Source organism: Lepisma saccharinum, chromosome 10, assembly GCF_977018435.1.
Source record: "Lepisma saccharinum chromosome 10, izLepSacc3.1, whole genome shotgun sequence".
NCBI lineage: Eukaryota > Metazoa > Arthropoda > Insecta > Zygentoma > Lepismatidae > Lepisma > Lepisma saccharinum.
This window is the reverse complement of record NC_139238.1, coordinates 56,547,840-56,562,235: the sequence shown is the minus strand read 5'-3', so window position 1 is coordinate 56,562,235 and position 14,396 is coordinate 56,547,840. Positions and strand designations below refer to the sequence as shown.

At 39.0% G+C, this 14,396-nt stretch overlaps 1 protein-coding gene across 1 annotated transcript in view; it reads right to left on the bottom strand.

The window, feature by feature from the left end:
* The window catches only part of LOC145994361 (uncharacterized), a 389,770-nt gene that overhangs the window by 217,624 nt on the left and 157,750 nt on the right, over window positions 1–14,396 (bottom strand). The window contains exon 6 of the mRNA XM_083130476.1: window positions 6,595–6,748. Within this exon, the coding sequence (XP_082986602.1) occupies window positions 6,595–6,748 (154 nt within the window). The remainder of the gene's footprint in view (window positions 1–6,594; window positions 6,749–14,396) is intronic.

The window sequence follows — 14,396 nt, the reverse complement described above, 5'->3', positions numbered from 1 at the left end:
AAATGCGTGAAACAAAAGATCCTTGCGTCCTCAAAATTTCCTCGATTGTGGGATCAAAGAGAAAAAGTTTTGCAATCTGTACTCCCATGGCTCTATAACTCTCATCGGTTGCTAAAGAAAATTAAATAAATATACAGTCTCACCTAACCCTGGGAATTGAGAACGGCTGTAAATAGGCAGAAATGGCGAAACACGTATTCCATGAGGTTCAGGGGGAAACGTTTTCAGGCCAACCATTCCCTACCCGACCCCCGAAAAGGGGATAGGTTGCGGTCGACTCAATTTTTTTCAAATAGCAAGGGGGGTCAGAGAATATGTCGTTTGAAATGAGTTACCATAGCAACAATCGTACATCAAATCCGGGGTCTCTATGTAGATTCAATTGATAATGACGTAAAATCAAATGTGGATCATCATTAGCATTGGATAGGACTCCAACTCCTACAGTGGTAATCCTAAACAACAGAGGGAGCTGGAAAAATATTCCTACACTGCAGTATGATTCGGAGATATCCTAGCAGTGTCTACAAATACGTACACCCCCCCCCCCCCCGCAAAGAGATGGCAAGCGTCCGTGCACAAAACCGCACATCATCTCGCCCCCTGAGATTGCTACCAGGAGAACAAGGACCAACATGCACAATCGCAACTCAAGTCAAATGGTGAAGGAGGCACGTAGTTACATGTTCAATGTCAACTGAAGGCAAATGGGGCGGGTAACAAGATGTTACAACACGTACACCACTAAAAGTCAAATTGAGCTTACCTACTATTTACAGAAGATGTTCGAAATGAGCCCCATTCACATGTTTGAAGGAGAATGCAGACGGAGTATCGAAGACCAAGAAATCATTGTTACTACCCCGATGAATATTCAACAGGACCATTCTGCTTGTTTTCTCGTAAGCAAACAGACCGGACCGCAAATGTTCGAAGTGACTTTGAAATACTGGACGTAGAAGAGTTGTAGTGTCGTACACACTGTGTTCTACTAACGTGTTTCCTGTATCTTACGTTACCGTGGTTCTCTTTGTGTGTCTGTATTGGTGGTTAAAGTGTTTGCAAAGACGAGAAAAATGAATGGTGCCGGAAGGGCGCGTTCTGGCGCAGACAAAGTGGAAATTATCTTTCTTTTCGGTGAATGTTGCAGAAACTACCGTACCACTGCTAGACGATTTAACGAATTGTATCCCCAACGCCCAAGTATGTTTCAGACCTTGCGAAGAAATTCCGTGAAACGCAAAGCGTCAATAAGACGACGTCCAGGACGATCTCACATCGATGAGGCAACAGTGTTGGAAGTTATAGGACGGGTGACTGTAAACTATGAAACGTCTCTCAGACAAATAGAAGAAGCAAGTAACATTCCTCAGTAAGGTGTTGAAATTACACAAATTTCATCATTACAAAATTCAGATAAAGCAAGAATTAGGAGATGATGATTTCGATAGACGAATTGAGTTTTGCGAAATTATGTGCGAAAGGATTGCTAACAACGATAACTTCTTACACAACATCTGTTTCAGTGACGAAAGTTCTTTTTTTTCTAAATGGCTGTGTTCGAGTATTGGCAGATGTTAATCCCCATGTTGTGAGGGAATTCCATACGCAAAGACCTGAGAAGGTTAATGTGTGGGCAGGTATTTTAGGAAACCACATAATTGGACACCTATTTCTTAATGGCAATTTAAACGGTAATATGTACCTGCAAATTCTAAGTGACACAGTGGATCCCTTGGTAACGGACCTTGTAGAAAACTCAATGTGCCTGAATTTGATGCTGACAATATCGTTTTTCAGCAAGATGGATGTCCTGCACACTACGTGAGTACTTGGGCATACATTATCCCAATAGGTGGATAGGCCGTCGTGGTACCATCGAACGGCCTGGGAGATCGCCTGATTTATCTTCGAACGATTTTTTTTCCTTCGGGGACACCTTAAATCTGTAACGAACCTGAGAGTTTAAGATTTTATATTTGTAATACGTTAAGATTTTTAAAATGTTTGTTACTTCAAATAATGTGCAAGTTGTCACGGACAACTATAGTTAGATTGATACAGTTGTGTTTGGAACTTGTATAGATGTTTATAAATACATCATATTCTGTTCATGTTGACGTCACTTTCTCATCTCAGCAGAGGAAGTGAACCCACCTGAATGTTTCTCACCTGACGACAAACTGAGTTTGGAAAACAGGTGAAGGTGAAGAATCATCAAGAACTTGGAAGCGGAGAGAATTCAGGTATAGATTTTGAGTTTTCGAGTTTTTCGTCTTGCAGATAAGTTGAAAGTAAGCAATTAATTATGTACTTTGACTTTCGCTATATGTGATGGAATTGCCCAGCGTTAGTATTGAATGTTCTAGTGTTTTATTGGTAAGGGATTATGAAATATACGCGATTATAAAACTGCGTTTTAACTTTGAAAACAGTGTTGTGTTTCTTTTCTACCCAGCAAGCCCTGATGATTTACAAACATTCTCATGTTGCCGACTAAAGGAGTAGCGGACTAACTTTGTGACGACTAGTGTACAATCGGGGGGGGGGGGGGACGTTGCATAGTTATTTTGGCACACCAACGTGGGGCCCCATTGCATATTTATGTCCTGGGAGCTCGATTGCAAATTATTTTATCAATTCAAACGTGATGCACGATTTAGTGCTTACTGAAAGTGTTCGTCTATAGAATTCACGAAGGTGATAGTGATAGTCCTTGGAATTCACGAAGGTAAAAGTGTGATAGTGAAGTGAAGGTATTAACTGGGAAGAGCCATAGACGGTGTTGTAGAATGGAGAAAGACGCGACAGGAATGAATCTGCGAAGGAGAGGAAGAACGACAATGGATGCAGAAACCAAGTTTGGATGCTGTGATGATCTTACTATTGACAGGGAATTCTTCCAGTGTTGCCAATGTTTGCAGATGTTTCATAGTAGTTGTGATGGGCAGGAAGTAACGTCGGTATCAAATAAAGAGATGCGATGCACATCATGCTTGTCAGCACCAGCAACATAACCAGAACCGAGCGTTCCTACCAAACCATCATCAGATCACTGGCTACTTGATTGGTTGATGAAAGATAAAGCAGAACGAAACCAGAAAGAAAAAGAGGAGGAGAAACAGCGTAAGAAAGATATAGCTCAGATAGAGAAAGTGCGAAAAAAGGAGATGATGGAGTTTAAACTCATAGTTGAATCTATGGAAGAAAAGAGAAAGAAAGAGAAAGAGGAGGAAGAAGAAAAGAGAAAGAAGGAAAAAGAAGAGGAAGAAGAAAAGAGAAGGAAAGAGAAAGAGGGGGAAGAGGAAAGAGAAAGAAGGAAAAAGAAGAGGAAGAAGAAAAGAGAAGGAAAGAGAAAGAGAAGGAAAAACAAGAGGAAGAAGAAAAGAAAAGGAAAGAGAAAGAGAAGGAAGAGAGAAAGAGAAAAAAGACTTAGATATTTTCCGTGCATTGATTGAAAACCAGGAAGAAAGGAGGATACAGGAAGATATAAAACTAAGGTCAGAGTTACAGGCTCTATTCTATCAGCACAAACTTGAACAGGTATAGAGCATCAGAGGAGAGATAGAAAAGCTTAGTATTAAAGTCACTGAAAAGGTGGACGAAAGGGTAAAGGAAATTGTGGAAGAGCAGCTAGATTTCTTAACAGTTCGGCAAGGACGGATAGAGAAGGAACAGGATCAATTGAAGAAGAATATGGAAACCTGTCTTGAAATTGTCCGGTCTAGAAGAGAATCTGAATGTGAATCTCCAGAGAGAGTTCAAGAATTAAAGAGTTCTGTAGAGTCTATTAATGTAACACTAAAAACGTTTGGTGAACGAACAGAACTCGTAGAAAATATAGTGCAAGAACAGAAAGTTGAAATAAAGGCAGCTGGGAAAAGGTTAATTTTCTCCATGAGAAGGCTAAAGAGATGGAAGTATTTCTTCGCCAAGAAATTCAGGAACAGACAGGTACAATTATAAGTAGGGTCAGTAAACTGCAGGAAAAGGTCCATAATTTACAGATTCGACCAGTAACCTCTTCCGATATACTGTCTGATCCAATCCGAGGACTGAATCCAGAAGCTACTGCCTATGAACCTCCTGTTGTACTTCCAAACCCATTCTTCCCCGGTAATACCACAACTTCTGATAGATGCAAGAGGCCTGGAGAAAAGGATAGTAATAACGGTTTTTCTCCTCGACGCAGAAGAGAATTTAAAATGCCCAGAATGGCTGATATCGCGAACATTCTGAAGTTTAAAGGCGATATCGAAGCTCAATCTGCCGAAAGACATTTGCGTGAATTAAATGTCAGTTTCTACTTAATGCAAGTGCCTGAGCACTATAGATTGGAATTATTACCTCGGGTTTTCACCGGCAAGGCTGAGCATTGGTTAGCTGGTAATATGGACAACTTTGTGAATTATGCTGATTTCTGCGCACGCTTGACGATGAATTTGCATCAGAAAAGGCGAAACAAAGACAACTAGCGGCTGTGAGGAACCGAAGGTATTCTCGCCTGGTCCACGACAACTTAGAGAGTGTTGCCTGGAGTGTCTACGTAGCGTACAGAAACCTAGCTGACAATTTTAATGAGAGTGATGTTCTTAATTTGATGATTGGACAGTTGCCGTATCGCATTCGGAATCTTTGTCTGGCGCACTTTTGCAAATCTTTGTGTACAAAACAGAACCTAGTAGTCTTGCTGATCTGCAACAAAGAATAATAGCAGCCTGTAGAGACATTTCAGCAGACACGTTCAGAAAAGTGCGAAGTGCATTTCATACTAGTCTGTTCTACTGCCAAGAAGTGAAAGGGGCTCATTTCGAACATCTTCTGTAAATAGTAGGTAAGCTAAATTTGACTTTTAGTGGTGTACGTGTTGTAACATCTTACTCCCCGCCCCCATTTGCCTTCAGTTGACATTGTGCATGTAACTACGTGCATCATTCACCATTTGACTTGAGTTGCGATTGTGCATGTCGGTCCTTGTCCTCCTGGTAGCAATCTAAGGGGTCTGGATGATATGCGGTTTTGTGTACGGACGCTTGCCATCTCTTGACGGGGGGGGGGGGGGGTACGTATTTGTTGACAATGCTAGGATATCTCCGAATCATGCTATAGCGCAGGGATATTTTTCCAGCTCCCTCTGTTGTTTAGGATTACTACTGTAAGAGTTGTAGTCCTATCCAATGCTGGTTATGTTCCACATTTGATTTCATGCCATTGTAAATTGGAGCTACGTAGAGACCTCGGATTTGCTGTATTATTGTTGTTATGATAATACCTTTCAAACGACATATTCTTCGTCCCCGTTTGCTATTTGAAAAAAAGTCAGTCGACCCCAGCCTAGCCCTTTATGGGGGGGGGGGCGAGTAAGGAATGGTTGGCCTCAAGACGTTTCCCCCTGAACATCATGGAATACGTGTTTCGCCATTTCTTCCTATTTATAGCTGTTCTCACAATGTCCAGGGTAGGGTGAGACTTTATGGACACCCTGTTTAATAAAAAAAACATGGAAACATGTGTACCAGTGTATGGAATCAAACAAGAAGTTCAACAATTAAGTGAATCCCTTGGTTGAAGTTAATTGTTAAAAATATATCACTAGAATCACTGTAGTGAGTTATAAAAATTTAGATAAGAATCTTTTCCGAACGGTGTTGTTTCCACTATATGTTGAAATAAGGCTACAGAGATACAACAACTAGGTCAAAAATACATGCATAAATTTCAAATGCACATGCAAATTTTCTCCACAAAATACTAATAGTAGTCTATAATACAAGGTTAGCCAAAAGTCCCTCACTACCTCTTATATGATGAAAGGGACTGTAGATTTCAGCAATTGGTCATGATCGTATTATGTTAGTCCTAGGGAGAAACCTTTTGATGCATGTCCCACATCTTGGTGACCGCCATCTTCAATCCAACTTAACTTATTTAAATTGGAAGGGCGGTATGTGGGATATGGTTTTGGGCTAGAATTTCACCAGGAAGTCAGTGGTGAAGTGAGATTTATGAAAACGTTAATGATATGGAAGTTATGGGCATACGAAAGTGATAATTACGTATCATTTGCAGGTGCTCAACCATGCCATTGACCTAGGCTGAACGAATCCAGATATCAATATAAGAATATAGTTAATAAGGACAGCCTTGTCTCAGGTCGATTTACTTCGAGGGAAAGTGCAACGTGCAACCTTGAATTTTGTAGATTTCTACATTTAGCAAATTCGCTCACGTACTAGTGTTTTTAAACATAAAATCAGTTGTTTTTATGTTAAACATATATAAAAATAATGTAAAATTTGTTAAATCGGAATGTCGGAAAACGAACTGTTAAAATCTAATTCGTACTACCACTAGAACGGGCAATACATTCGTAGTGGGATATTCATAAAATAAAAATTATGTGACTTCATTTTTCACTTATATCCTTATTTTTTCGTACACCAATCGTACTTATATTATCACTACTACGCTTGAAAAAACTGAACTTTGTTTCAGTCAAATAATAAAGTTTTTCCATTTGAGACATTTTTCCTTCTGCTTTTCAATAAATATACTTTATATTAAATATGAGATTGTCTTTTTTCATACATTTACCTGTGGTTACCCTGTAGTAGATTGAATCGAATGATCCCAGTACAATATAGTTCACGGTGATTGGATATATATTGTCGTAAGTATATCCCATGACTGATACTTGTTGGTTGGACACATTGATATTCAGCGATTGATAATCTGATGACGATACCCACTGAAATAAAAAGTGCAATTACGTGATTATGTATTGTCGTCATGCCAGTTTTATATCAGCTATTAATATCAATTCAGATATTGAACTTCTAAATACTGAAAAATACTGAAGTTAATTTAAGAACAAAAGGTGTCTTAGACTTAGCATTATCATTCAATTTTGGTTCAAAGATGCACATATTCCTACCACCTTTCAGCTGCAACGTCATTCTGGAACTCTGAGGAGGAGTGATGGGGAGAGAATAGACTTTTCTCCCAAGAAATTGTACTCCAGAGACATTTTCGATGCGTTTCCTTCTTAGTTTCTCCACTACCTTTACAACTTCAAGCACATGAGTTGGGAGAGGAAGGTAGCCTTTTAAAAGAAGAACTCGGTCACTTATCTACCGGTATTGTGCCAGAGGGAGGGAGAGAGACGGGATGAAAGTAGAAAGTAATTGGAAGATAAGGTAAAAATGAAAGTTGTCCAGGGAAATAGAATTCATTATTTTGGGGAGGGTTATTCTTGACAACGAGAATTCATCTGGTAATGGCCCCGCGGTAAACTGTGAATGCTACAGTAGTACGAAAAGACCATTTCACAGATATATTTACTTCCATCCATTTTTGCTTCTGACAAGGGTATATTTTTTGCCTAATCCTTTAAAAAGATTCTAATTCCTGGGCTATTTTTGGCGATATTGGAATTTTTTACTACATCTACGGCGAGAAATCCTGATTTTTTGTACCAATCTTTCGACTTACCTTTTGAAGATGCCCTAATCTTTTGACTAAGTGACTGGGAATTTATCTACGGGACTTCATATCAAGACGCAAGGGATCCGAAACTGTAAGTGTAGAGAAAAATAAAATGAGATGTTCATAGAATATAAATATGGAAGTATGTTTACGATCGGTTTTAAATGTCTCCCTAGTAATCGTGGAGTCCAAGGCTTGATACCCGTGATCCTTGCTTGTAGGTGTGCACCGCGTAATTTGTCTCATTTCTTTTTTATTGGCAAGCCGGAGAGCATGTCACGGGAAATCGAGTTTGGAGAAACATTCCTCAGTAGTTCGTATCCTATACTTTAATCTGTAGGTCCAATCCAGAGTGGAGTCGCGGTGATGTAGTCGGTAGGATGTTTGACTGCCAAGCGGGACACCTTGGTTCGCTTCCCGGGATGAGTTATCTAAGATAGTAATTTTTCTGGCCTTGGCCCCACATAAAACGCTCTTGGACTAACCCAGCCTCAAAATCAATGGCTACCTTGGGGCAACTCTGGGGGTAAAGGTGACCGGAGCGTGATGCTGATAGCATTACCTACAAAATGGCCGAGATTGGGAATGTGTGAGGCCTACTCCCACATTCTCTAAATAGGCATTCATGGCAAGGTTCTATCAACGGGAAAAATTTACATTTACCGTACAAATCCAGATTAGTCTATATGTATGTGGACTGGGACTGGGGCAGGTATTCGAACCCCGGAATAGGCAAGGTGGTGACAATACAGGATTCTGAAATAGTTGACCTTGAAGAGTGAATAATGATGCGGGAGGCCGGTAAATGTCAAGAGTAGTGCGACTAGCGCACCATTTTACGGGCAACCTGTGTGGCGTCACTGACAGACCATGGAGTGCGATTATCACAGACAGAGGTGGACTGTGTGGTTCCTGTGGAAAGAAGAGAACAGGCCAGCACCCATTTAAAGTAGATTCCGAGCAGTGTGTGGTGACAGTGCCCTATAATAATCTCTACAGAAATTGAGTCGTCGGATTCAACACTATCGAAAGAGAAAGTGGGCAAAGAACGTCCTGTTGTTTCATGACAATGCTCGTCCGCATGCCAGCCACCGCACTGAGGATAAGCTGAGATCATTGGGGTTCACTGTGTTGGCAGATCCTCCTTACTTATGACCTCGCACCTAGCGACTACTCCCTCCTCAATGAAATGAAGAAGCCCCTACGTGGGGTCAGATTTCCGGACAATGACGCCCTCCAAGCAGCTGTCAGAGACTAGGTACGTGACACACCAAGAGATTGGTACCGTGTTGACACGAAAGCTACCGAAGAGGTGGCAACGTTGCATCGCTCTTCAGGGAGAATAGGTGGAAAGGGCTGAAGACTAACCTAAGAGCCCGTACGTGTCATTAGTCTAAATAATTTGTAAACGCCCTCGTATAAGAATAATTCAATAGTTTTTTTAAAAAAAAATTTATGTTTTTTATAGCAAAACACCAATTGGCGTATGGCCCGGATTCAATACCTTGTGTAGACAAAAGTGGTTCAGATCACACTTAAAACTGAATAGTTTATTTCAGAAACCCCCTATCGCCGATAATGATATCTTTACAGTTTGATATAGCCCTTCCCAAGATGCATCGTTTGATGTAGAAACCGTTAATGTAACCACCAACTTAACGCATGTAAGTGGCTTTCAAATATCCGTTTACTGTAGGAACCCCTCAAGTGCAGCGACATAGACGCTTTCTGCAGTAAATATGTTACTTCAGTTGGTACGAACTAATTCAAATCACGTTTTCCGTTCAATTGACAATGCTGCGCTGTCCCAAGAACAACCTATGTACAACTCCAGTAAAATAAAATAAAAACAGAACATTGTGAAGTTTGTGATAATTCTGTGTCAGAGATACGAGATAAGAGACGATTGACCATATTTTCACAGTTTGTTGTCAATCATTCCTACACGCACCTCTGATTTTGGTTCCATCAAACGTGCTTTGGAAAAAACCCACATTTAAACACCTGAAGAATATGTTGATCTGATGTCCAAGGCGAGTTGGACGTCTCTCCATTCACAGAGTTCAAACAGAGGAAAGCTGTTCATTCAAGAAGTGCTAGCCTCACTCATGCAAGAAAACAACCAAATCCGATTTAATAAGTGTACCGAAAGAAGAACGTCACCCTAACAAGATATCTTCCTTCACCACTTCTCCTTCAGCAAGAGAGCTAATGGAAAATTTGTAGCTCAGCGGTTCATCGTTTGGCTCAATTCCATAACGTTCACTTTGCTGAGTTACTCATCTTACCCAGCAAGAAAGGTCCCCACAAAGAGGAAACAACTAAACGATATTTGTTCGTGTTCCTCTTGAATTAAAAATTCCGTTAAAAGACTTGAGCGGAATGTTCCTGCGATGCATACGCCTTGAATGTTGAATTTTGAATTTGAATTAAAAATGTAATGGGTGCGTCACCGCTGATGCTATTTTGCACCCGTCACACTATACGGGGTCAAGCACCTTATCATAACAAAATAAAAGCTTGTCTCAAAATTAAAATTTCCTTACCTTGGTTAAAAGCTGAGGCTAAAAGGACAGTCAGCACAAATAAATACAAAACACAAGACGACACAGAATTATACAGGCCATGAAGCCAGCCGGCAGACCCTCGTTGGTCTGTAGTCCAAGTGTGCTACGTGGAAGTGAGGTTAACTATTGGGTGCACTACGTGGAAGGATCACCCCTTACACCCCGCATACGCCTTAAGTTTTTAATTTAACTTGTTAGATGCATTATTTAATAACGCACAGCCATGGGTGGCTTATTCCTCATTGTATAGTTTCAGAGCACACAGTTTTCCTTTTATGTGAACATGTGAATCTAGTAATTTTTCCAATTGTAATTTATGAGTACAAAAACATCATAATTTTCAGCGCGGAGTTTGCAACGCGTAAGTACAACTGGGTTTGCAATGCTGTGCGGACCTAGTTAGGATTTTCGCCGCTCATGCATAACCGCGGGTAGTGCAGCGAGGCCGCGATGTCACTTCTGATCGGCTGAGAGAAAGGTTCCAAAAATCCAATCTAATACCAGTGCGTAGTTAGAGATCGATTAGTTCATTGAACTCTCCAGCCTAATTATTGTCTTTTTGTGGGAGCTGGAAAAGGTTTATTATGCATTTTGCCTTAACTCATCTCACTCAATACGTCGCTAGGTGCCGTGGCTTGCCGCGAGTTGATAGCTTCTTGGAGATGAGGCCTTGCTCGAAAAGGTTTATTATCCTAGAGCTCACGTCTGTCCCACGTGAACTGGATTGGAAAAACTGTAAGTATATCACATTCCAGGTCCCCGGATAACATATTTTTCACCCCGGCAGGGGGCCATACTTCACCATAGGTAGGGGAAATCGGTCGTGTGATTTACCTACCGTCCACGGTAGTATAATCAATAACGTTCAAAATAACACTTAGTACGAGGCCTATTATTTTTATTAATTTAACCACAATGGTAAACCTATTTTGACGATGCTTTGTCGATTTTATACTATTGCAAATCTGTGATTTTTCACCTCACACTTCGTACGAGTGTCATAATTTCTTTCGAGTTAAAGTACGTAACACCTACACCCACCCACACCTACATCCACCAACATCCACCTGAACCCACCTATACCTATGCACACCCACTCACACCTACGCATACCCACGCATACCCACGCATACCCACGCACACCCACCTACAGCCACCTACATCCACCTACACCTACCTACACCCACACATACCCACCTACACCCATGCACACCTACGCAAACCTATTGCAACTTTGTGATTTTTACCTCCTACATGGTACGAGGCCTATATTTTTTATTAATTTAACCATTAGTATAATCAGATATGTTCAAAATAATACTTGTTACGAGGCCTATTATTTTTATTAATGTAAGCACGATGGTAAACCAATTTGGATGATGTTTTTGTCGAATTTATACTAATGCAAATCTGTGATTTTTTACCTCGTACTTGGTACGAGTGTCGAGGTCTATTGTTTTTATTAATTTAACCACAGTGGTAAACGTATTTTCATGATTTTTTTGTTGATTTTATACTATTGCAACTCTGTGATATTTTCACCTCGTACTTGGTACGAGTGTTATAATTTCTTACGAGTTAAATTACGTAACATTACATAATATTGTGATGCCCCCTATATTAATCCCCTTTATTGTATTTTTATAAGGGTAAACTATGGCATCATGCTTATGCAACAGTTTATTACATAAAATTACGCAACATTACAATGGCACAGAAGGTAACTTGTTGCATCATATTTATGCAAACAGGTTATTACGTAATGTTATGATGACTTCTATCTGACGTGGTGTCTTCTGATTAGCTTTTTGTCTCAGATGTTTTTATGCTACTTAAAGAGTTTTTTCCATTACATTATTTCAATTTATGCAACCTATATAACCTATGAAAATCCTCTGCGATAGTTGCAGTCTGATATTTTCTTGACATTTTACAATATATACTAACATGAAAAATAACACTAAAGACCAAACATACTGAGGCATAGTCTTACAAAAAACTGAAACTTAATAAAATACTAACCTGTTATGATAAGATGTGACGTGACAGATTAGTCAGTTTTGCGAGATCAATTGAAGAGTATGGATGTGTTGTTGCAGTGCTTTTCTATAAATTTCTTTCATGTGCTAACCACAGGGGGATATTTTTTTCACTATATGTAGTTATTAATTTTTTTATACTTTGTACAAATATATATTTTATATATAATAAAAAATAGCTAATATAAAATAAAACGTCATGAATATTTTTGGGTTTAAGAAGCAACAACATAATCAGCCTGTAGAGAGAATTACTGTAAACATGGATGTATTTAGAGAAATTTATCATCAATTGAAAGGGTTACTTCTTGTTCACTTGAATAGTATTTGGTCTCATGTTGGCGAGGATACTGGAAAGCACTTATTTGTATTTAATAATAACTTATCATCATATAAGTTACCTGTTAGTGGGAAAATTCAAATAAATGTTTCTCCACCGAATGCTGCAGTTTTGCACATAGGTCGAAATTTGAATAGAATTAAACATAGTACATTACTTCCTGATACGTCTTATGATGTGGAAGCTGGTAAATTTTTGTATGCTGAGATAATTAGAGAGTATGATAAATTGATTCCTCTGTTTATCGAAATAAGAATAATCTATCCTCTTATTAATGTATAAAATACCTAAAAACAAAAACAAGAAACATGGATATATTTGGTAATAGATGGCGACAGGAGATTTCAGATAATTCCAGCGAGATTGCTAGGTTAGATGTACGTCTAAAGAAACTGAAATCAGATTTACTCATATTACAGAATTCGCTAAATCTAAATATTCAAGAAGAGATTACAAATCTTCAAACTCAACTGATTGATCCTATAGTAAAAATTGACGAATATCTCAAATCTTTGCTTGAGAAATATACTAATTTAGCTTCAATAGATAATCTTCAGAACTTAGAAGAGAATATTGCCAACTTGAAAAAAGAACTTGATAAATTTAGACAAATCCAGAGAACGAATACCGAACGACTGAAACAGCAATTAACTGACCAGGCAAATAGTATTCGTACCGAACTGCAAACAATCATCCAGAATATCAAAACTCAAGAAGAATATGAGCAGGTAAATGCTAGTATTGCTAAATTGCAAGAACAGTTCGAATCTTTCGAAGTTCGTACATTGCAAAGTGTCAAATCTGAATTACAGACAGATGAACTGCATACAGCTGTAACAGAAGTTCAATCGAAACTACAGACGTTGGAAGATTTTATCAATAATTTACCTTCATCTTCTGAATTAAATGCTATTGCTCGGAGCGTTGCCGGCATCAAATTGCAGTTGGAGACTTATGAAGTTTTAGGAAGATACAAGGTACCATAGCTCAAATAGAAGATACTATGACAACTATGAGATATGAGCTAACAAGTGTACAGGAAACTCTGGAATCGAAACTGCCTGGTATTACTGATATTCTTGCTATAGTTCAACAGCAATTTACAAAGCTTGAATGCTTGAATAATAAATCAGAATTATCGCATTTCCATCATCTTATTGACGACATTCAAAGTAAATTAGAGACACTGCAACAGTTTACACATACGCAGGATGACATAAGGCAACTGCAAGAAATTTTGAAAAATGCAGCTGATGCAACAGAACTCGATGCTATAAAATTAACTCGTACCACACTTCAGAATACTGTAGCTGCTTTGCCTACTTCTCAGGAAATCAGAGCTATGAGGAGAGCAGTACATCGAATTTTAAAATCTGAGGATATCAAAAACATTCAAGCAGAAATTGCGCATATCAGAGAAACTGTTGCTACTCTCCCCAACAATCAATTAATTAACGAACTACATGCATTATTTACAGAAATCAGAAGTCAAGTACACGATCTTGCTACTCAGAGTTCTAAATTGAAACTTGTAGAAAATTTACAGGAGATTATTTCTAATATTACGTTACAAATTACCACTCTTGAAGCAAGTCAAGAATCTCCTTTATCAGGTTTTGATACTCAACTTCACGATCTCAAAGAGGAATATAAACAACTGTATGTTGATGTAAAAATCAAACCTAGCTACGATGAGTTGGTTTGTACAATCAACGAACACTTGGAACCGGTATTAAGCAGACTAGATGAAGTAGATACTCGTCAATTTTATTCTATGGAGATTGTTAGGTTACAGTGTTCCAACTGACCGAGGGCACTGGACGTACGTCAATGCTGGCAACGTTTACAAATTATATCCGTACATTCAGGTACATGAATTTTTTTGTTGATGGTAGTTTACGATTTCTGAAGTTTAGTTTTCTAAAACATGGAAAACATATTGAAGTTCCACAGTTTACTATAGTA